The 24,479-nt window shown below is 41.2% G+C and overlaps 2 protein-coding genes across 2 annotated transcripts in view; both read right to left on the bottom strand.

Annotated features, from left to right (window-relative positions):
• Positions 1–10,225, bottom strand: part of LOC121860992 (fibrocystin-L-like) — a 38,496-nt gene extending 28,271 nt beyond the window's left edge. Inside the window, exons 1-22 of the mRNA XM_042358423.1 lie at positions 10,208–10,225; positions 8,528–8,588; positions 8,321–8,407; positions 8,038–8,173; positions 7,313–7,400; positions 6,125–6,288; positions 5,648–5,871; positions 5,315–5,412; positions 5,096–5,192; positions 4,752–4,922; positions 4,481–4,581; positions 4,174–4,252; positions 3,201–3,415; positions 2,862–3,016; positions 2,470–2,557; positions 2,185–2,312; positions 1,903–2,075; positions 1,589–1,747; positions 1,214–1,363; positions 684–867; positions 372–471; positions 40–145 (exon numbers count right to left, since the gene is read on the bottom strand). Coding sequence (XP_042214357.1) covers positions 40–145; positions 372–471; positions 684–867; positions 1,214–1,363; positions 1,589–1,747; positions 1,903–2,075; positions 2,185–2,312; positions 2,470–2,557; positions 2,862–3,016; positions 3,201–3,415; positions 4,174–4,252; positions 4,481–4,581; positions 4,752–4,922; positions 5,096–5,192; positions 5,315–5,412; positions 5,648–5,871; positions 6,125–6,288; positions 7,313–7,400; positions 8,038–8,173; positions 8,321–8,407; positions 8,528–8,567 — 2,743 coding nt within the window. The 5' untranslated portion in view covers positions 8,568–8,588; positions 10,208–10,225. The remainder of the gene's footprint in view (positions 1–39; positions 146–371; positions 472–683; positions 868–1,213; positions 1,364–1,588; positions 1,748–1,902; positions 2,076–2,184; positions 2,313–2,469; positions 2,558–2,861; positions 3,017–3,200; positions 3,416–4,173; positions 4,253–4,480; positions 4,582–4,751; positions 4,923–5,095; positions 5,193–5,314; positions 5,413–5,647; positions 5,872–6,124; positions 6,289–7,312; positions 7,401–8,037; positions 8,174–8,320; positions 8,408–8,527; positions 8,589–10,207) is intronic.
• Positions 10,226–18,694: 8,469 nt separating this feature from the next.
• LOC121860991 (cationic amino acid transporter 3-like) overlaps positions 18,695–24,479 on the bottom strand; it is a 34,711-nt gene continuing 28,926 nt past the window's right edge. Inside the window, exon 10 of the mRNA XM_042358422.1 lies at positions 18,695–24,420. Coding sequence (XP_042214356.1) covers positions 24,182–24,420 — 239 coding nt within the window. The 3' untranslated portion in view covers positions 18,695–24,181. The remainder of the gene's footprint in view (positions 24,421–24,479) is intronic.

The following is a 24,479-nucleotide window of genomic DNA, read 5'->3' as shown; positions in this document are numbered from 1 at the left end:
AAGAAACATAAGACAGGAAAGTACTCTAGTGGTACTTACCGACACTACCAGAGACAGTAGACATGGTAGGGGTGAGAGAATCATCATAGGTGAGGGAACAATCACCGAGACAGGCGGCCGTGTACTTGTTGACTGTCACCACAACCTGTCAGACCACAACACAGAGGGTTAGGTACAACCAACCAATCATCACATGCCACGTCACCACCCTCTTATACAACCAACCAATCATCACATGCCACGTCATCATCCTCTCGTCCAACCAACCAACCAATACATGCTACGTCATCACCCTCTCGTTTAACACAGCCGATCATCACATGCCACGTCATCACCTTCTCGTACAACCAACCAATCAGAGATGGACTTACCTGTGGTTCCTCCCGCCAAGTGGTAAGGAAGTCAACATGGAGAGTATCGTGCCATATTTTACCTTCGCCCGTCCTCTTTATCTCCACTTCCAATGTTTCCCTGACAAGAGACGGAGAGGCTGATAAGCACTTGATAGAAAATTAAACATACCACCCCCTTAAATCCCCCTTTAGACGCCCATTTCCCACCATTTGATTCCTTTTCCCACCCCTTTCCTACCCCTTAACCCTTCTCCCCCTTCAGACTAACCCCTCAATACCCCTTACAACCCATTTCCCACCCCTTAAAACTCCCTTCAGACTAACACCTACCCATCAAACACCAGTCCAGTATCCTCCACTTCGACGAGGTCCTTCATGCCGGGGTCATCAAGCCATTCGAGCTGATAGGATCGCTTGTAGCAGGTGCCGGAGCTACTGACAGCGACTCTGCCTCCACCCAGCCCCGTCTCGATCTTTGTACTTAACTCCTGTTCGTCCACCGTCGATGAAATACCTGTAGAAGAGGGTCGTGGAGTCGTGTGTTACAGCGTTGGTACTGCAGAAGGAGGAGGTGGAGAGAGGAGTGGGAGGCGTGTGAGAGGGGCGTAAGAGGGACGTGTGTGAGAGAGGCGTGTGAGAGGGACGTGTGTGTGAGGGACGTGTGTGTGAGAGATGTGTGTGTGAGGGACGTGTGTGTAAGAGAGGCGTGTGAGAGGGGCGTGTGAGAGGGGCGTGTGAGAGGGGCGTGTGTGAGAGATGTAAGTGAGAGAGTTTTATAGGGTAGAGTAAGAGCAAAAACGGGAATAATAAACTAATAATAACACGATGACATGAACCAAGAGAGAACAAGATGGACTCACCTGCTATAGTCTTGCCCTGAATGAGAAGATCCCAAGTCCCTCCTACAGAGTGAGTGGCCACAACTTGCCTGTTCACTGTCACCTGCCCGACCCCTACCTCGAAGCTGGCACTGTCGGTAATGGCCAGTTCCGTAAGCCAAGATGTGTTCACTGTTGACATTAAAAAAAAGGAACAGTGTCGATTTTAGAGGGAAGTGATTGAGAGAGAGTAGGTGTTTATTAGAAAGTAAACACAAGTACTTTCCATCCAGGAGAGTACGATCAGAAAGTAGCACAGTCACTTTTCATCTTAGACAGTGATTCACCTTCCACCTAACCACTAATAATAAGAAAGTAACAGAGACACTTTCCACCCAGGGCAGTAGAGTCACTCACCAGAGCCAGAAAAGACGCCGAGGAGAGGGAAGTCCCCGGCACAGTTAGAGGTGATGAAGCTGACGTCGTAAGAATTGTTGACACCTTCTACAGGAGCCGCTTCCACCTCCGTCACCAGGATCCCCAGAGATTTGAGGGCTGAGGGGCGCCTTTGTACCACTGTGAGGGAGTGAAGTGTTGCTGGTCAGTGTGTGAGAGAGAGAGAGAGAGAGGGGGGAGGGGACCAAGTAATGCATCTATAACACTGTGTGGGAGTGAATTTACGCTGGTTAGAGAGAGAGAGAGAGAGAGAGAGAGAGGGAGAGACAACTTACCAGTAATATCCAGGTCCACAAGGGCGAACTCGTCGACATAAACAGTATCAAGGGAGGTGCTGGGTTTAGGCGCCCACACGTGTTTCACCAGCAGCCTTTGACCGCTGATGTGTTGGTCCTTCATCCAGGAGTTGGCCACCACATCATGTAGGCTTAGACACTTGTACGTCCACCTATAAGAAACAACAACAACCTGTCAGTCCATCAACATCTGTCAATCCACCAACACCTGTCAGTCCACCAACGCCTGTCAATCCACCAACACCTGTATCCATAACTTACGTGACGGGTGTAGAGGTTATATTATGATTGAACCAAATAGTATCATCACGATTCCGGTTCCACTTGTCCTTCCAATAGAACCTGACCGACATCATACTCTCCACGTTCCCCCTGAGAGCTAGACACACCTGTGGGCCAAGAAACAGGTGTTCACGTCATACCTGGTCATAGATTCTTATTAAACAATATCAAAACACCTGCTTGGATGATATTTACACAGATTTAATAAACACCTGTTGGCTAATGTAAACAGAGGTGTATTCAGTGATACCAAAAGTGACCTACGTATTTGTATGTGTTAGCGTCGACCATCGTAGAGACGTCATTATTGTAGTAAAGTTGTGGGGAGTTCCTCCTGGTCTCCTGTACCACCCTGTAGGATACATAAAACATCCTTTAGTAATTCAGGACTTTGTTTTATATCAAGTTTAGGATATTTATAAGATGTTTGGGAGTCATCTATAAGCGTGGGGACTCTATATGTGAACTGAATGACTCGTTTAAGTGCTAGTGAGTCGAAATCCTTTATGCTTAGGTTAAATTGGGATCTGAGACGACTAGAGTGAAGTAGGATTGGAACCCATTCTGATTTATAGTTGCCACAGAACCTCCCTTCCCCCATCGTCCCCCAGCACCCACCTGCCGCAGAAACTCCCCCATCGTCCCCCAGCACCCACCTGCCGCAGAAAGGCTCTATCTCGTTGAAGGAATTGCCGTTGTCACCCGGAGGTTTCGTTTCCCATACTTCATATCCTGCCTGAAGACCGAACTTGGGACCGTCCCCTAGTACCTCACACAGCTGCTCCGTCATGTTCAGGAGGGCTTGTTTAACCTGAAGGAGGAGATGATAGGGGTCAGTGAGAGAGAGAGAGAGAGAGAGAGAGAGAGAGACAATGATATAATCAATACTTATTCCTGATAGTCTTACTCTCTGTCCATTTCAACAACAACTACTACTACTACTACTACTACTACTACTACTACTAGCACCACTACTAACACTACCACCACTATACCTCATTAGGATCCGAAACATTTAGGAGACTTGAAGTAACCCCTTGAAGGAAGAGCTTAGCGTTTCCTGGCTCGCCCTCCAAGGTCAGCCTCTGCGTCTCCCACCTAACACCGGCCTTGAACCTGACCTGCTGCCTCTCGTTGGATGCCATGTATGATTGAGAGCTGGTGAACTTTGCATTGAAGTCATTGAACATCAGCCTGAAGAAAGTGCTCTCTGAGGGGAAGGTGAGAACACAACAGGTGAGTTAATTTACAGGTGAGTTAATTTACAGGTGAGTTAATTTACAGGTGAGTTAATTTACAGGCGAGTTAATTTACAGGTGAGTTAATTTACAGGTGAGTTAATTTACAGGTGTTGGTAAAATCTAAACTTATTAACCTGTGTTGATATTCGTTTATTATTGTTATTGTTGTTATTATTGTTATTATTAAGACTACTATTACTTAATTATTAATTTATTGAGCATATATCTGACTTACTCAAAAGTTAGACAGTGTTTCGAGTCAGTGTTTCAAGTTATAGTGTTTCGATTCAGTGCTTCAAGTTACAGTGTTTCGAGTCAGTGTTTTAAGTTATAGTGTTTCGATTCAGTGTTTCGATTCAGTGTTTCAAGTTACAGTGTTTCGAGTCAGTGACTCAAGTTATAGTGTTTCGATTCAGTGTTTCAAGTTATAGTGTTTCGAGGTCTAAGAGCGATTCGAACATGCTTTATAAAGGGTTCAAATCAAATACAAAGTACCGAACACAATATAGAAAACAAGTATCATTTACCACGATTCGAACACAACTTAAAGGGGTCAAATACCACTTACCACTATTCGAACACTATTTAAAGGGGTCGAATACCACTTAACACGATTCGAACACTACTTAAAGGGGTCGAACATCACTTAACACGATCCGAACACTACTTTAAGGGATCGAATACCACTTAACACGATTCGAACACTACTTAAAGGGGTCGAACATACCTTCAGAATTAAAGATGATCTCCATGTAGGCAGGTGTGTCCTTCTGCAGGTAAAGATGCTGCCAGTGAGCCACGTTTGTCTGGCGAGAGAGAGAGAGAGTGAGTGAGGGAGAGAGAGGGAGGGAGGAAGGGAGAGTATGAGTGAGAGAGAGGGAGGGAAGGTTTGTGATTGAGGGAGGTGGAATAAGGGATAGGGCGAGTGAGAGTAAATATGAGTAAGGGAGGGAGGGAGAAAGGGAGACTAAGGGGCATTGAGAGTGAGTGAGAGAGAAAGAGTGAAAGAGAGAAAGAGAGACACACACACACACCTTATTGTCAGGGTTGCCATTTGTCGCTACATAGATGATTGACGCCTTGCCCAGTTGAACCCCTAGTGAGTACACACCATCGTGAGGTGCATGGATGTAACCTGTGTATGGAAGGTTAGGGTTTGGTTAGATACTGAGACTTTTTATAATTAGAATCATTTGCTTGTAATTTGTTAAGAGATTCTGAATTTCAGTATTTAGACGACCTCTGAATCATCTTAGCCAACTATCAATCAGCCTATCTACCTCTCAATCACATCAATCACCTTACCTCTGATCCTGCCAGTCGACGGGGCCTGTAGATTAATGTCAAAGCGAGTCTCTAGGGTGACGGATGACGTATAATTAGGGTGTGTGGATGTGAGGTTGTCCCAGTACGGTAGGTGAGCCAGGTTACTGAAGTACGCTCCCTCCCATAGCTCAAAGATCAGACCTCGTTCACCTGTCGTTAGGAGGAAAGACGATTAGGTCAGGTTAGGTTAGGTTTTTTAAAGGTTCATTGGTGTGTTATTATTAGGATTTTGTTTGTTTATTTACCTGAATATTAAATACCTTAACGCTACCAGAGGGACGGAGGTTAGGTTAGGTTAGGTTAGACGCTGAGGGTGTGTTTACCTGAGCCAGGGCCAGTCAGGTGTTGTGGTGGAGAGAGACAGGTGATGATCTCTCCCGTGATCTCCTGTAGCTCACACACTGCCCCGCCCACTCGCACCTGTCACACGCAACAAAAAAAGAGTAGATGAGTGACTGCTAACTGTCGCACATACACACATATTCTCTCTCTATCACACATACACACACACACACACACACACACACACACACACAACATACCTCAGTAGCGCCAAGGTTAGAGTCGAATCCTACGCCAGTGATGGTGAGAAGGGCGCCGCCCCCTGAGGAGCTGGTGTCAGGACTCACGCTCTCCACCGCTGCAGGAGAAACACCTCGATTAATGCTATGGGTACCCTTCCCTGGCTCCTCCCACTATCCCTCCCCCATTCCCTGGCTCCTCCTCCTTCCCCGCCCATCCCCCGACTCCTCCCACTATCCCTCCCCCATTCCCTGGCTCCTCCTCCTTCCCCGCCCATTTCTCCCAAGACCCCTCCCACTACCACCCCACCTCCCTCCCCCCAAGAGAAGTCGACGTCGAAACCCTTCACTCACCAGCATATGTGTGGTGCTGGAAGAGTCGATCCTGAGAGTCGACGCCCATACCCCACTTGGTCGAAGATGATGCCCCACGATCCGTTACATAGACACTGGTGTTCATGGGGCCGATGTAGGTACTGGTGACGAGGCAGTGGAGCTTCCTGGTGGAGGTGAGGGGGACGTAGAGCATCCCTGTGGTGGCGTTGACCATCTCACAGTCGACGCCGCCCATGTACACCCTGTAGGAGGAGGAGGAGGAGGAGGGGGGTGATGAAAGACAGACATACAGCGAAACAAACAGAGGTGAAGCAAGAAGCAGAGAAATAAAGAAGAGACAAACAGATAGAGAAGAAGAATGAACCAAAATAAATAACATACCAAATAAAATAAAGAAAATTAGATAATAACGTAAAAGAAAAATAATTAAAAAAACAAAACAGAAAGTACTCATTTTAACTCTCTCTCTCTCTCTCTCTCTCTCTCTCTACTCACTTGGTAATCACGGCGCCCTTGGATGGATCGCTGCTGGTGGGGTCCTCAGCATCAATCATGAGGTACTTGGTGGTATGTAAGTTACCTTGGTACTCGACCATAGCTCCAGGAAGTGACCAGGCAGGGATAACTCGGTCGATCACTGGCCCTCTCCATGATGCGTACTGGTGAGTGACAGAGAGGAAAGAGAATTACGTAGGTATCTTTCTGTCTATCTGTCTCTCTGTCTGTCTGTCTCTTTCTTTATGACATACACCCATACAGTCACTCTTCCTGGTACACACACACACACACACTCACCCCCTACACTCGTACCGCCTCAGTTACCACCCATAACCTAATTAGTTGACCGCTCTACCTGTGCTGTAACCATCTCACCTGTATGGCTGCTTTTGTTATTTATGGGACACCTGTATGGGACACCTGTATGAGACACCTGTATGTATTACGACATCTGCCCATCCCCATCTACCTGTCAACTGTGACCCTCATTACTAGGGCCCGGATAGTTATGCACTAAAAAACCATGAAATATGCATGCAAATATGCACTAAAAATGTCTGGTGGTGATTAGTAGTCAGCTGGGTGGTTAGGTAATACTGTACAGGTTTGAAATAAATCTCTCTCTCTTAATAATAATAATAATAATAATAATTAGCGGTTTATTGAAAGAGCTTGGCAGCCAGAAGGCTGAAAATATACAGTTACATATTTGGGGAATGGGTTACGAAATACAAATAATATACAAGTAACATAAGTGACACAAATAAGACATATAATAACTTAGATGGGGAAAAAGCTCAAACTACAGTTCATTTCAACATAGTGACAGTGTAAGGAGCAGTGTTTACTGGGAGTGAATACACTGATTTATTACAAGTTATTGATAATTTTTACACTACTTGTGTCTACAGCACCTACAGCTACCTGCACCCACCTACACCCCACCCACCCACCCCCACCCACCAACACCCACCTACACCCTACACCTACACCCCACCCCCACCCCCACCCCACCCACACCCCACCCTACCCACCCCACCCACCAAACCCACCTACACCCCACACACCTACACCCCACCCCACCCACCTACACCCACCCCCACCCACCCACCCCCCCACCCACCCCCACCCACCTACACCCACCTTCACCCCACCTACACCCTACCTACACCCACCTACACTTACCTCCACAGTAGCGTACCCTGTCGTCTCACTGCCATCCACATACACCTTGATGACATATACTCGAGAGGCACCCATGTTGGTCCTCCTCCTGTAAGTGGGAGGTCAGAGGTCATGGGTTAGTAGAAGGTCAGAGGCCATGGGTTAGTAAGAGGTTAGTAGTCAGGGATTAGTGGGAGGTCAGGGGCCATGGGTTAGTGGATGGTTAGTAGTCAGGGGTTAGTGGCAGGTCAGGGGCCATGGGTTACTGGGAGGTCAAGGGCCATGGGTTATTGGGAGGTCAAAGGTAATGGGTAATTAGAACCACTTAAAGACAATTTCCTTATGACCAACAAATTTCCATTAAATAAATTGACAAAAACACACACACAAAAATCTAATTATCAATAAAAATAATAATCTAATAGCTAATATAAGGAGCTATTTAATTATGCTATTTAATATAGAGATAGGAGAATTAAGGTGAATTAGGTGTAATTAAGTCCATATCTCACCTGGGGTATAATTTTAGGCTTCAGGTTCCAGGAATTATTTAGAGAACGGATCTAATTCTCTTTCTCCCTCCCTATTTCATTTCTCTCTACCCCTCTCTAACCTCCCTCTCCCTTCTCCTTTCCTCCCTATTCCCTTCTTACCACTCCCTATTCCCTATCTTCCCCCTTACACCATCCCTACCCCTTATCTAACCCTCCCTCTCCCTCTCACCCCCCCCCTCTCTCTCTCCTTACCTAGTATTACAGACGATCTTGTTAGTGTTGGACAGGTAGTTGATGACGTCACAGTTAATAGCGTCATGGTCGTTAACAAGTATGACCCTATTACCTAGAGTCGGGTCAAATTGGTTGAATTGGTCCTCGCTGAAGCCTGATAGATGGAGATTGAGGTAGATGGATAAATTCTACCATTATCATCATTTATTATCTATCATTAGTGTCATTATCTTTATCATTATCTATTTATCTATCATTATCAATCATTATCTATCATTATCTATCTTCACTATCTACTTACCAGAGCCAGTTATAGTCAGGGTTACACCACCGGAGTCACTTAGCCAATAAGGTGACCTGCCGGTGATCTGACCTCCTTCGGCCGCCCCTGTCAAAGGTCAAAGGTTATATCTCAGGTATATGTGATGATTACAGGTGTGTGATATGCTCAGGTGTGTTATATGGGTAGTAATTAAGGCTTGACAGGAAGGTGTGTCAAGGTACTCACCCAGCAGGAGGGCAGCCAGCAGCGCCCAACGCGTGTTCATTATTCTGCCTCACTTGGTCACCTGAGGCAGAGAAAACAGAGGGATTAGAGAGAGAGAAGAGAGAGGGGGAGAGAAAGAGAGAGATAAAAGAGAGAGAGAGAGAGAGAGAGGAACGAAAATAAACATCAACATCATTAATTAAATTCTCTTCGTATATAAATCATATAAATTACATAAACGTAATTTACCTCACATATAAGAACATAAGAATGGAGGAAACTGCAGCGGGTCATACTAGACAGTCCTGTTTACACCCAACTCGTATTGCTCATATATCCATCCAACCTGTGTTTGAAGCTATCCAGTGTATTCGAGTTAATGATGATATTTGGTAACTTGTTCCACTCGTCCACTACTCTATTTCCAAACCAATGTTTACCTATCTTGCGCCTAAATCTAAATTTGTCTAATTTAAAACCATTGTTACGAGTTCGCTCCTGGTTGGATAGTTTGATTACCTTTGTAATGTCCCCTTTGTTTAGCCCTGACTTCCATTTATACACCTCGATCATATCGCCCCTCACTCTACGTCTCTCGAGGGAGTGCAAATTAAGATATTTTAACCTGTCTCTGTACTCGAATTTCCTAATGCCCGGGATTAGTCTTGTCATTCTTCTCTGAATTCTTTCTAGGGATTCTATATCCATTCTGTAATAAGGAATCCAAGTGAGATCTCATAAGCGTAAGATATATATTTACCACCTTATTTAAATTACCTCATAGATATTTCCTATATAAATTCCATCATGTTGTAATGGCCACTTATAAACTACTTGGTATATAAGCTCCTCGAATATGAGATACCTGAGAGATGACTTGATGGATACCTGTAAGTAATTAGTATAGGTAATTATATTACAGGTGTGGCTACAGGTGTTGTGGTTTATCGATGGTCACCCCCCTACAACACACACACACACACACACACACGTTTCTTAACAATTTAACCTTAGAATATAATAATTATCACTATTCATTAATTAGCCGTATCAAGTAGCGTTTTTGAGCATAAATCACTAATACTAATTAATTCATCTTTACATTTAAGTAATTTTAGCTATTACATTTATTAATTATCACTAAATCATTATATTTCCTCTACTAAACACGGAAAAGAAAAAAAAATCCTAATATTTATAGAGATTAGAATTCGCCATCTTTATTTACGTCGTCTGAACGCACCCAGGTTAATCAAAACAAAGTCACGGAACGCGCCAATGTTTGTAAACAGAGGATATGTGTGAGGGTGTGAGTGAGAGCTATCAGGAGGGAGAGAGTGCGTGTGTGTGAGAGGGAAGGAAAGGAGAGAGTGCGTGTGTGTGAGAGGGAAGGAAAGGAGAGAGTGTGTGTGTGTGAGAGGGAAGGAAAGGAGAGAGAGTGTGTGTGTGAGAGGGAAGGAAAGGAGAGAGTGTGTGTGTGAGGGGTAGAAAGTGAGAGGTACTGTGAATGGGAGAAAGTAGAATGAAGGAGAAGAATTAACAGGAGAACGAGAGAGAGAAAGAAACAAACAGATAGATATGAAGATAGAGACAGAAAAAAACAGACAGACACACAGGCAGACAGTAAGAAAGAGAATAGACGTCGACAGACAGACTCAGACAGATAGACAGAGACACAGATAGATTCCAATTTCACCTTACCTCTGTGACTCAGTGAAGAGATCTGTGCCACTCCAGGTAGAGACACCACCTTAAATACCCATCTGAATCACCCCCACCCCCACCCCCCTACAACCCCCCTCCACCTCCCTTCACACGTACAGCCTCCCCTAACCTCCATTACCTCCTCTTTCTCCCTACACCTCACCTCCCCCACCCTACACCCCCTCCCAACCTACATCTAGTGATTAATGGACTTGCTTACGTAAAAAACCATATATATATATATATATATATATATATATATATATATATATATATATATATATATATATATATATATATATATATATATATATATATATATATATATATATATATATATATATATATATATATATATATATATATATATATATATATATATTTTTTTTTTTTTTTTTAAATGGTTGACGTTAATGTATATTTTTCCAATAGGGATTATATAAAGGTCATGTTTTAATGTGGATTATAATACCACTAAATTTTTTCTATGATACGCGGAGAATATTTTAACCTTAGGGGCTATAGATTTTTGGAAATATTGTTTATTTTTTTATTTATTTTTTGTGTATTTATTTATTATTATTATTATTATCGAGATCACAACACCACATTATACCTAAATTCACCACTACGTGACCCTGAAATAATATATCACCTCCTCCCCCCCCTCTCTCTCCCAGGTGTTACAGAACTCTCACTCTTTATGCGACAACATGTCTTAGTATCCAATTGCAACACTAGGAAAAACTATACTATGTTGCTGAGTAATTCATCCCAATATCCACCTATAATGACTGACTGATAATGTTTTACCACTTGAGAGAGAATTTTGTTTTGTTTTGAATAAGTGTTGTTATAATGGCTGCCAGACATATGATCACCCCTCACTAACGGCCAGCTTTGTTTTGTTCCTGGTCTTGTTTATTATTGCTTAAGGGAAATTGGTTGGTTAATATGTTTCTCGGATCACCTGTAGGTTCTCTCACCCTCCAACCACCCTCAGCTTATTTCACCTTAAGATTAACCTAACCTAACCTAACTTGACCCAAACATAGCATAAAAGTGAATATTTACACAAGTATTTCAGACTGTGTGTGTGTGTGTGTGTGTGTGTGTGGTGGTGGTGGTGGTAGCTATAGCGCAGGAGGTGGGCGCCTCGAACTGGCTAACAACGTTACCGATAAGGGTTAAATGGTTTCAGTCTTAATAAACAAGAATTTACAGATGCCATTACTCTAAGGTACGGTGGCCAGTAGAAGGTTTGCCGTCCCTATGCGGGTGTGGCTCATCCTACGACATAAACTACGCCATGTTGTGTAAGAAAGGGGGGCTTTGTGTGCATCAAGAAGTGAATCCAGGAAAAAAGTTACAAGAACAAAACTCAGAAAAAAAGTCACAGAAAAAAAGGTAAAAAAAAATAGCCTAACCTAACGTACGTGTAATGCTATAATATGTAAATTGTGCTGTCAGTGTGTACAAGTCATATATTGTCAGTTAATAAGTTACTTAAAATATTTTTTTTGCTTCATTACTTTAACTGTTAATTATATATAAATAAAATATTACTTTTTTCCTATGACTTTTTTCCTCGACAAAATTTTAAATTTTTCCTGTGTCTTTATTTCCGTTCACCGACGAAGTAAGGGATGTCACAGCAAATATACTGAAGGAAATCTGCCACGACATCACGGTGGAACCGCCCCTCCTGCCACTGGACGGTGAGAACCTCCATCACAGGACTTCAAACACATCAAACGAAACCCGTGTGGACGTCAACGGACGTCAACTCTCAAGGATTCTGGACACCTTCTTTGACATTAGGATATTCGACCCCATGGCCGCATGTCACCATAACCTACCTCTCGAGGCTGCACTCAAGAGAATGACAAGATCAGGGTGTAAGAGAGAGAATTCAGTATGTGGATCACGGCAGCTTCACTCCTCTGGTGTTCGGCAAGACTGGCCGAGGTATTATCTGAACGGAAGCAGCAGCCTAGAAGCCACGTTGCAGCCTGGTTGAGATGTCGACTGAGCTTCCTGCTTAGGTCTGCATTTCTTTGCCTCAGGGGAACGAGATCTTCGGTCCCAAAGTCCACAACAATCGCAGATATCGACTATGAGGCAACAGTCACTGAATAAATCTGCTTCTTAACTAACTCAACACAGCTAGGGTAACTACTTTTGCATTAGGATATTTAATGTTAGGGTAATAAAATGGCGGCGAAGGTGTGGCTATTGGGGGAGACTGGAGGAAACACTAATAAAAATAAAGTAGTAGTAGTAATTATAATATGACCATTATAGTTTGCATCATTAATATCATCATAACCACATCACCATCATTATCAACATTATCATAATCACAACCCCAAACTAACCTAACTTCTCCATAGTGTGACCCTGCATTAATAGGGCTACTCCCCCTACCCACCCCACCTGGAGGTTACTTAACTACTTAACTAACTCGGAATTTATGCCGCCAACGTAGACATGAACCACTTAACGATGCGTATGGTGCACTCTCTAGTCTATTGAATAATTTTATATTAATCGTATTCGTCAAAGAGATTTTAAAATGTGTTAGATGGATCGCATATCAATTAAATATGACCTTTGTGACTCGAGTGGTCTAATGTGGTCGTAATCTATAAGCGACTTGATGGGGTTTTGTGGGATGAGATTCTCTTTAAAGGCGATCAGTTGGTGTTTCTGGAGGTCAGATGCTTCTCCTGTAGTATTAGTGTTGTTGTTATACTGTATCACAGGGGTTATCAACCAGGGGGGAATTCCCCCCAGGGGGGGAATTCAGGTTTTCAGAAACTGATTCGGGAGCAAGAGATATGTTCGATGAGAAATCAATCACAGAATTTTGGCCTTGATGTGCGATTCCTACCCAAAAGTGGCAGAAAGAGCTATCCGTGCATTGCTTCCGTTTGTGTCGACATATCTTTGTGAGTCAGGCTTTTCAACTCTGTTGCAAATTAAAACGAAGCAACGTAGTAGATTAGAGGTAGAAAATGACCTGCGTTGTGCCCTTTCAAGCACTCCTCCGCGTATCCCAGAATTGGCGAAGAAAAAACAATCACAGGTTTCTCATTGACTGTAATCTTCATCTGAATAAAATTAATTACAAATTTACAATATCCTGGTATTCTATTGAACTTTTTGTTTATTGCATTATGCTTCAGTTTGGTCTGTTAAGTAATTCATTATAAATAAAAAAAAAACTATTTTACTTTTATTCAAGTTTTATAAATCCATCAACATTTTCAATTGACATTTAATTTGTAAAACTCCACTATAAAAATAATCCATGTAAAATTGTAAATGTATATGTACTAATATGGAAAAAATAAAGGATTTTCAGTATTATATTCATATTATTTGGAATGCACTTTTTGAGGCAGACAATCTTGGAAAGGAGGGGGAATGACATTCTGACATATGGTGAAAGGGGTGCATGGGGCAAACAAGGTTGAGAACCACTGCTGTATCAGATCAGTACTACTTTAATACTGATCATTCTTACAGGTTAATGGCCTTAATGCTGATCATTCTTTCAGGTTAAATGGCCTTAATACTGATCATTCTTACAGGTTAAATGGCTTTAATACTGATCATTCTTACAGGTTAAATGGCCTTAATACTGATAATTCTTACAGGTTAAATATCCTTAATACTGATCATTCTTGGGAGTTAGATGTATCTGTGTGTGTGTGTGTAATAATAATAATAATAATAATAATAATAATTAACGGTTTATTGAAAGAGCTTGGCAGCCAGAAGGCTGAAAATATACAGTTACATATTTGGGGAATGGGTTACGAATTACAAATAATATACAAGTGACATAAGTGACACAAACAAGACATATAATAACTTAGATGGGGATCAGCTCAAACTACAGTTCATTTCAACATAGTGACAGTGTAAGGAGCAGTGTTTACTGTGTGTCTGCGTCTGTGTGTGTGTTTTAGGTTATTGGTGATAGGGGACAATGTTGGGTTTAGGTGAACAGTTTATTTATTTATTTTTTCTCCAGAGTTTAATTCATATCAATAGGTTAGTTCTATGGTTTCTTTGATGCGTTGAAGGAAGGAGAGATCACATTCCCTGGCAATTCGGTCGAAAAAGTCGTCGTCGGATAATTTCTGTGTTTCCCCAAAATCTATTATGTGGCATTTGAAGGGAACTGTAGAGGTGTCGATTAGTACATTGTCGTCGTGGAGGTCCAGATGATTAAATCCAGCTTTGTGGAATTCTTGAACAGCTGTAACGATGGAGGAGTAGGCTTGTTGACACGTCTTTTTGTCGAGTTGTTTTAAAGCCTCGGTAAAAGTTATGCCGGGGCAAAACTCCATCACCAGGGCATGGGGGTCGGTTGTAACACCGAATAAGAGTGGAGCTCCCCCTGCCCCTGCCAGCTCGTGTAAGATACGGGCTTCAAGTGGTAATGCGTTGCCGTTGCGGAGTTTTTTAACGATTACTTCTGTTGTGTCGCCATTGTCACGGGTGAAGTTGTAGTGATCTGTCGTCCCGTGCAGTCCACCACCATTTATCTTCTGGTAGTGAAGGTTATCCCACGAAATTTTGGGGATATCGGAGGTGGTGGGGACAGGGGAAGAGGAAGAGGTTGAGCTGGAGACGGTGGTGGTGACGGGGACAACTGAAGACTTAAGGTTTTTGGTGTCTTCCTCGAGCTTCATTCGCTTTGGGTTAAGTGAAGACAGGAAGGAGGAGGTGGCTTTTCTTTTGATTCCTGGCTTCACCAGCTCCTGAGCCGCGTTCAGGTAAAACACAAACTGAGTCATCCTGAATGAATCGATGTAAAATACTTGGTGACTCACAGAGGAGGTCAAGTTAAAATTCGGCCTCTCAGTAAATATTTTCAAGTTTGTGTCGGAGTAGTGAACTGTGGTGAAGATGTGTATTAGTGTTATAGTGAAGGTGTGGTAGTGTGGTGAAGATGAGGTATTAGTGTTGTAGAGAAGATGTAGTGTTGTAGTGAAGATGTGTATTAGTGTTGTAGTGAAGATGTGTATTAGTGTTGTAGTGAAGATGTGTATTAGTGTTGTAGTGAAGATGTGTATTAGTGTTGTAGTGAAGCTGTAGTATTAGTGTTGTAGAGAACATGTAGTACGAGTGTTGTGGTAGTGATCTACCCAGCGTAGGTTCAGTGGTCTCTAGAAGGATATGACCAACTGGACATTTTAGGAGACATTCTTATCATAAACAGCCTTTTAATTCCCCCAACAGGTACAAGAACAAGCACCACCAGGTACCCTCAAGCACAAATAGGGTGGTGGACGAGTGGAACAAGCTTACCAACTTTGTAGTAAGTGTTTGAACGCTGGAAAGTTTTAAAAGGAGGCTAGATAGATTCAAGGATGATAGAGAGTGGTAGTAACTCTCGACAGGAGCTGCCATGCACAGCCCAACCGGCCTATTGCAGACTCCTTATTTTATTATGTTCTTATATAAGTACCAGTCGCAAACAGGTAGGGCCAGGTGGTTGCCCCCCCCCCCTCCCTCCGACACACTTGGTTAATTACTACTTCGTGGTGCTCCCATTTTACCTCACCTTACACCACCTTGCCTCACCTGGCTCAGATATCTGTGCTAATGGTGCTGATGAAGCATTAATGCTGACGTCATATTATTACCGTGTGTGTGTTGGGAGGGGGGAGATTTTTATGTTTCACGTCGCATTTTAGTACACATAGAAGCAAAAAACCCTTACTTACACACATGACACATGACATTGAGCCCATGTACACAAGCGGCATTTAGGACCTACGTGACAAAACTGTACCTACGTGGCACTCCGGAACGCACTTGACAATATTGTATACGCATAGCACGTTCATACACATATGGCACTGACCCCATACAGAACACGTGTACAGGTGTGATCGTAAATGTCACTATGTTTTGAACAGAAAGAGAAAATGCTAATGTAAGAGAGTTAGTTATACGTTAGAGTCGACGGTGAGAGAAAGATAATTTGGTTTGCGTTTTTAAATTCGTTAAGAACTATCTTCCAGGCCCGATATGGAGTCCTATTTCCCGATTTCCCGATACACAACCAGAATCTCCCGATATCAACCTTTTTTTAATTATTTAACAAAAATAATAGTCTCAGAATTCATCGTGCCACGCGACATTGTTATGCTTTATGATCATAATTTCGTTAATATTATCGTATTGAATTGTGGGTAAGCTGGTGCAGTGTGGGTAAATTGATGCATTGTGGGTAAACTGATGCATTGTGGATAAACAGCACTCAAAGAGGAATGGACTAGTTACAGTAATTAGCAGCAGTTTACCTGTATTCACTATGACGTCATGCAGAAGCTGACAGCGAACACGTCAGCTCCACCCAGTAGTCCTGACATGACCTTCTGATTCCTCCTGGCTGATGTCAAATCCTTCCTGTCAGCTGCTCTTGTCACTGTCAGATGAATTTGTGGACTGTCATTTTCTCCACCACCTTCACTTGTCACTGCCACCTTCAAATAATCCTAACAGCACCTCCACACACGACTGGTTCAAACACAACACTGACTGACAGACTCCTTCACTTGTTTCCACTCCTTGACCCCAGCACAACCTGCTTAGATAGAGAGTTGGACACTCAGTAGAGGTATCACTGCGTTATTATTCGTTAATATTATTAGTCGTGAATGAATATAAGAGCAAAACAAATATAGTGCAAAATGCTGAGGTCGGTATTTTTTTTTTTTTTTTTTATTTACGCCTATTGTTATTAAATTATAAGCGTGCTTTAAAAATTCTACTACTATGAGTTCATGTATACCAAGCAGGTCATTGTAAAACTGAGTTGTGGTGGAAATGTGAGAAAAGATCCAATAGTTGTTAAATGTATGAGAAAATAGTAGTTAAATAATATTTACAACATCAATAATTTTGATGAGGACTCGCAGTCCTGATTTGAAATGTGGACACAGCATCAACATTCCCAGAAGAAAACCGTACCTGATTTCTCTACAACCTTGTCCTTGACGGATCTTCTGAAGCAGTGTGATTTGTGTCCAGCTATTCTAGAAGCCCTACTGATCTTGACACTTCCTGCCTCCATTTGTGAAATAGAGCAGTCATTTAGCACACTGAGACATGTCAACACAAGGCTTCCATCAACAATGTCAACTGAACACTTGTCTGGATTGTGCATGCTCAGCCTACATCGCCTTCATTGAAGACGTAATTGATTGTTTTGGACGTACACTGCTAATATTCCGAGCAAGTCACCATCGTGAAAGACAGCTAGCATTGGCCATCCCTAGATTATCAGAATAAATGATATCAGATTAATTATTTTCGTTAGTTTTTAATGCTTAAGGTCAACCCTATGATAATTTTAGTGATTAATTATTTGGTGATTACACTGATAAGTGATAATAGTGATCATTACAGTACTCTAGATTAACTCGATTATACTTTATCACACTTTTATATGGATGTATGTACCTGTTTTTAATAAACTGATATGTCGGGTCTTGTCTAGCTTCCTTGCCCCTCCCAGCCCGGAAAAATCCTGCGGAAGCACATGCTCTCCAACAGTGCATAACTGAGAGTCAGTATTTGCCAACAGTAGTTAACAGAGACATGACCAACCTCTCAAGCGGCTAACAGGCCGATCAGTGGCGAAGAGGATAAAATAAAATAAAGTAAAGAAGTTATCCCATCAAAAGTTCCATTTTCTTTAATCGCAATAAAGAAAATGGTACTCATGAATTTCGTGAGTTTAAATGCGGGACTTAAATGACTTTGAATGAGATTAAATGTGGCAATTAAATGACTTTGAATTAGTTTAAAAGTTTTACCTTAGTATTAAAGAGACCAACCGAATACCACCTTAATTAAATGGCTAATAATAACAATAACAACAATAATACAGTAATATAAGTAATTTGTGAGGGAAACGTCATAGAAGAGAAGGTGTCTTAGAATTGTCTAAGCTATTGATTGCAAAGATAAAATTCTCTCTTTGTATCATTATAACTTAAACCAGTTTCATTAATGTTTCAAGTTCACAGTTTTACTCAGGGTAGTTATGTCCATCAATGAGGGGCTTCCCTCCCCCTTGTACAGCCAGTGGACCACCAAGTCAAACAGAGTTAGCCCATTAATCTTCCCCTCCAACAGATTCTTCATGGTGTGATTACTCAACCTCTCATGGTTTATCACTATTTCTTAGTCTTCCTGACAACTTCTGGGCACTCAAGAATTAAAAATCATTGCTTGGCTATAATAATACAGTAACTGCCTAACTGGGTTAGTCCAGGCACAGGCCAAAAAATCTTTTCAACCTGAGTTATGGCAGCTAATCTAAATATGAAATCAGCGGGGTGCTAATCTTCATGTGAACCTAAATATGTATACAAGATGGACTATACAGTACAGTATAACCATTTTAATATTCATAAATATTGAAGGACATGATTGACACAACACAAGGCAACCATAAACTTTTAATAATTAAAGTCTGCAGTAACAATTTCAGTTTATAATAACCTTTGTACACTACAACACAATACAGTGTTAAGCCTCCTTAACCCTATAATGGAATGTCAAAACTGGACGATAAATATTTTGTCAGATAACCAGGACAGATGTACACGAGAGCATTCATGGTAATGTGAATGTCAAGCTGGTAGATAAACAAACATTGATGGATAAACACTTCTATTTCAGTGCAGTTCTGATGATTACTAACAACCTTTCTGGTAAACAAGGATGAGTGAGGCTGTAGAGTGTACAAGCTCATATACAGTACACTGTACATATAGTATACAGTACTGTACAGAGTAGAGCATAACTGGAATGAATAACCATGAAAACTTTAGTCAGGTGAGATACTGACCTGACCTGGTGACAGCCAGAGCCCTCTTTACTGACCCTGGTTTGTTTGCATCATCATTCAGAAACTGATTTTCAAATTTATTCATGAATTCTACTGTATTTAAAATTACCCAAATTATGACTTCCCTCTGAAACAAGACTATGCAGTATACTGCTATGTATTTGTGGTGTTACAGTACAGTATAAGGTTTAGTTGTTTTCATGGTACTGTACTATACCTGTACTGTACTGCATTCACTAACTTTCAGAAACATTTACCGGGTATCTGATTATGTACATTTGTTTGTCTTTTCTGTACAGTACATGACTTAATTCTTTCTCTTGCACCCAGCTCAAGAGGTCACCAGTGGGCATCAAAGCTGTATTCAACAAGAAGTTTCTCTTTATTAATAAGAGTTTTAGTTCCTGACCTAAAGTGTTATGAAAATTAAAAAAAGAATTTCACTGCATAAGCTTTGGGAGTTAAATCCTCTATATTCCCTGTGTGTCATAACAAGCAACTAAAATGAGCTGCCAGGGTAAAGTAGGGTCTTGTCACTGTACATTACCTCTGAAGAAGGTGCTGAAAGACTCATCACAAGAGGTTTGCATTACCTCTTAAAACCCATTGAAACCTGAATGCAGTACTGTACAATACTATACTGTACATTATTCAGTGTAATGCAGAATTGTAAAAATATTTGCTTTAAATTTTCATCTAAAATTTGGCCACTACTGTATGTACAATCATGAATAGAAGTTCTGTCGCCTCTTCTGCTCCTCCACAAACCCCCAGGATTCAGACTCGTGATCGTGAACCAGGAAAAACTGATGCATTATTCTGTCCATAAATACTTTATATTCACCAGTCTAAATCTTGGGCTTCATGGAGGAGAAGAAGAGGCAACAGGACTTTTGCTTGCAACTGTACAGCACTGATTATATTGAGGAAACTCTCCCTCTGAAAGATCAATCATGGTGAAGGAGGAGGACCCCAATGATCACACATGACCTGTTCTAAAATTGTTTGATTGACGACATGTGGTTTTCCAATAGCCTGAGGATGGCTTACCAAAGGACACTATTCTATACAATGGACAAAAGAGGCATCAGGTATACTGTTAACAGAAGACAAGGTTGAACAGGTAGCCAATTCTCACATCTGGAGGAACAAGGCATCAGAAATACTCATGAATAAATAAAACTATTTTCTAGTACAATACAGTGCAGGGTGAGTCACTCGCTGGTAGCCCGGGAGTTTCACTAATGCAGCCCAATTTATGAGATATACAAGAGGGGAAAACTTAAATTACACAAAAGACTATGGTAATACAGGTATAACAAATAATGAATATATTAGCAATACTCTGGGGCTACTAGCAAGTGAATCACCCAGTCTGGAATATCTTCTCAATTTGGTGATAATCTATCCATTCTCACTTCTAAGATCTCCCCAAGTGATACAAAAGCCAAACCAGCCATGAATAGCATGAAGACATATCACCTTTATATACTCAGTATATATAAACTGTACAAAACACTAGACATTATCCACCAGTGTTAAATGTTGATTCTTATTATACTTGCATTACTATGAACTAGTTAAGCTTATATTCACAATTAAATGTATTAACAAAGGTAACTTCTTAACAGAGATATCTCAGGTAGATTCTACACATGTTAACCTGCATTAAACCTCAAGGAAACTTACAATAAGATGTTATTACAAGTTAACACTGTGGTATGAAGGACAAGAACTCCACCTACAGCTACAAAAACTTGAACAACTCACACATTTGTACCTCTTTGAGTAGCGTTTGATTTTCCCGACAAGGACTGTGGTGTGTGAGGGTCAGCTTGAGGTAGCCTTTGGCTCAGGTAACCCATAGTTCAAGTAGTTCTCACCTGTATGTAGCAAAACTGGGCTTTGGCAGGTAAAGTTTCATCAATCTTACCCATAATTGCATATAATCCTCTGAAAGAATTATAAGTTAAGGCTATGGCATTCTTATGTTTACTAAGTACTGTTGCCAGTCTAATATTTCACTTCCTGTAGACATCAGATGAGATGAAAGGCCTGCAGTGTTGTGTTACTATACTGTATAAACAACTTGCTAATGATACATAACTACAGTACAGTACTCCTACAGGACACACTGTACGGTGTATGGTCTGAAATGTTAAATTATTCAGCGAACTTTCTGTTTACTGTACTTAGATAAATAGTAAGGGTTAAAAGATAATGCACAAGCAGTATACGTAGTTCAGGGCAATTAAAAGTAAACTTAAGACTAACAAAAATGCATGACTGGACAAGTAAATTATAACCCAAAACTCTTTGTGTAAACTTAGTATAATTATTGGACAGAATTTTCTAACTAAACTTTAATATGCTGACATTTTCAATAAAGTCCTTGAAACCTACATATTTTTAATTACTGTAAATTATCCAACTTTAAACATAAACTCTTAAAATTATATTCACAAACCATCACCAGCCATTAACTCGACACAATAACTCATCTTGTTCCTCCGATACCAAGCTTAACTTTTACGACAAGCATCACGACTAGATTAGTTCCGAAAATGTGATTTCTACCATTATTCAGGAAACTCTTTATGTAATTAGAACAGAGACAACCATAAATAAGTTAACTTGTGGCAGAGGATAAACTAAAGAAAGTAAATAAGGTTTTATACATGACAGGACGCACTGAACGTTGCATCACACATCACCAACATGTTATTTCCTAATCAAACTGTCAACAAACTAATATACTATAGTGTACTACTAGGAGTGCGTAGATAAAGAAATCAAAGTAACGCATGACTTTACCAACATACAGCAATCGAGGGGTAAAGAAAAGTACAGTAAAATAACAACATTGTACTCTGGAAGGAACAAAGACTTAGGTTACTGTATTCTATATGGTGTGATGCTTGTGGTGGTTTAGTAACACAAAATGCAACATAAGGTTTGAGGAAATACATGCTAAGGTATTCTCATCGTCTACTAAGTGTTTGTGGTCATGCATTACTAGTGTATTATACAACACACGAAAAAATACAACAAAAGAATTCAAATCACGTAAGAGTGTTTGTGATGCTACGTCAACACAAATTATTACGCGACTTACAAGGAAGAATGATAAAGGGATTCCCTGTCACCTACCAGTGTTTGTAATCAACCATTAAAAACAAAATACTACGAACATTTTAAAGAACAATATCTCCTCCTCACCTTCCAAAATCTGAGACAACCCCCCCCTCCTTCCCCCTCCTTTTACACTGTATTGCATAAGGTACAACAATGAATAAATATGATACTGTATCTCATCACATACAGTACCAAAGGAACATACAATAAGAGAAAATATCACATGATGTACTAAGATAAATAACTAAGATATATCCCCATTATATACCAGTGCTTTGGGGTCATCCATTACAGCAGATATAACTGACGGGTGTGTCGGTGAAGAGACGAGGGAGGCCTTGGGTGATGTACACTGCACCAACGGCTATTTACCGCCCTCGTGTGTTTGGGTGATGTACACTGCATCAACGGCTATTTACCGCCCTCGTGTGTTTTGCCGCTAGTTTTTAAATTTGTTTATCTCCATTTGGGCGACACAGTAGACTAGTCTGATACTCACGATATTATTTATAGTATTAGTCTAATAATAATAATTAATAATAGAAAGTAATACTATAATAATGTTAACGATAGGTAGTAGTAATAATAATAATAATGCCAATGGACAATCTCATACAGTACAGTAACTTCAGGAGCTGGAAGCCTTATAGTTTGTACCCATTATATATTTTGATAAAGTAAAGTTGTACCTTTTTCACTGCAAGCTCTTAATCTTATTGCTACCACGCACGCACGCACGCACACACGCACACACAGTCATCATGGAAGTTTATTATTGTTTAGTCATATATTAACAAGATACATCCAGTAGATTCAGGTTCCTCCGCTGGACACACAACTGGGCCAGGAGACAATGATGGCCACAACTGCCCCAAGAGACAATGATGACCACAACTGCACCAGGTGACAATGGAGGCCATACCTCACTAAACTAAGGAGGGGAAATTGTCACTGTCATACTCGTCCAAGAGACCCATAACAGGTAGCACTGCACCAGAGATTAAGAGTTTGGTTTACTTGTTGTCAAGTTATTACATTCACAATCCAGACATAAACATGCATGATTGAAGACACACGGACTATTGCATTTCCAAGTCCTGTTTGGATACCTAGCAGGGGACAATAACTGCTCGAGTGGGAAAAGTCCAACTTACATACTGTCATCAGTACTCTCTAACATTCATGTTTGCCCATTCTTTTTTCTCCTATGTTTGGTATATCTTAATATTTCTTATATACTGTAACTGTTTTATATTCTAGAAAATTATTAAAAATACAGTGTACTGTATAGTACTTTGTTTTGTCTGAGGAATTATTAGGTGGGTTTAATGATGTTATAATGGAAGTTTGGCTGAGAATCATGTTGTGTGGACACTTGGAGGTGATGCTGAGAACACCTTATGGAGATGTACCTGTTATTTGATTAGATGTAAAGCACTTGGTGATGGCATCCCACTGTGTCATGACCCAAGACAAAGGCTTGACTCTACCAGCGAGTTAAGATCAAGACTGAAGGCTACTTGTTAGTCGTGACCAAGACTTGATCCTGCCAGTGGGTCGAGATGACGACTTGACTTCAACTGTAGGTCAAATCCAAGACATGAGTCTACCAGTACAATTATGCCATGCTCGGCATCTTATGGTTCCTGAAGAAGACCAAGTATTGATTCTACCAACAGACTGAGACTAAAACTTGAATCTACCAATAGACTGAAGCCAAGACTGAAGTTTTCCAATACGTTTTAACCATGATTCAAGGCTGAAAACTAAGTCTGCCTAAGGGCTAAAGTTAAGACCATGGTCTAACCTAAAATTAATTGGCTAAGATTCACTTCTTTGGCCATCTATCACAACTCAGTACCTTAAAAAGTCTTCTGTACAGTACATGAAGATTCTGCCTATGAGACTGAATTTTCTTACAACTTGGTTTCATCTGCTCTTTGGTGACTGCTTCACCTGGTGATAAGGACAGTATCAACCTGCGTGAGTCTGGTGAAGTGCTGGTGATATGAGGGGAGACGTAAGGGGTCATGGCGTAGTTGAGGTGATGCCTGTAGAAGGGTGGGAGTGAAGGATGGGGGCATCAGAGGCTCCAGATGAATGACCTCAGAGGCTGGACCACGTTGAGTCATGACCTCCTGCGTGGCTAAAGCACTATGGCGAATCCCATAGGCGAAGTAACATGCCAGGCCTGGGGAGAGGGACAGAGTGAGACATCCAGCAGCGGGAGATATGATAAACATCCATTAA

The sequence above is a fragment of the Homarus americanus genome, unplaced genomic scaffold (genome assembly GCF_018991925.1).
Source record: "Homarus americanus isolate GMGI-L3 unplaced genomic scaffold, GMGI_Hamer_2.0 scaffold52806, whole genome shotgun sequence".
In the NCBI taxonomy this organism is placed as follows: domain Eukaryota; kingdom Metazoa; phylum Arthropoda; class Malacostraca; order Decapoda; family Nephropidae; genus Homarus; species Homarus americanus.
This window is presented reverse-complemented; position numbering and strand designations above follow the sequence as displayed.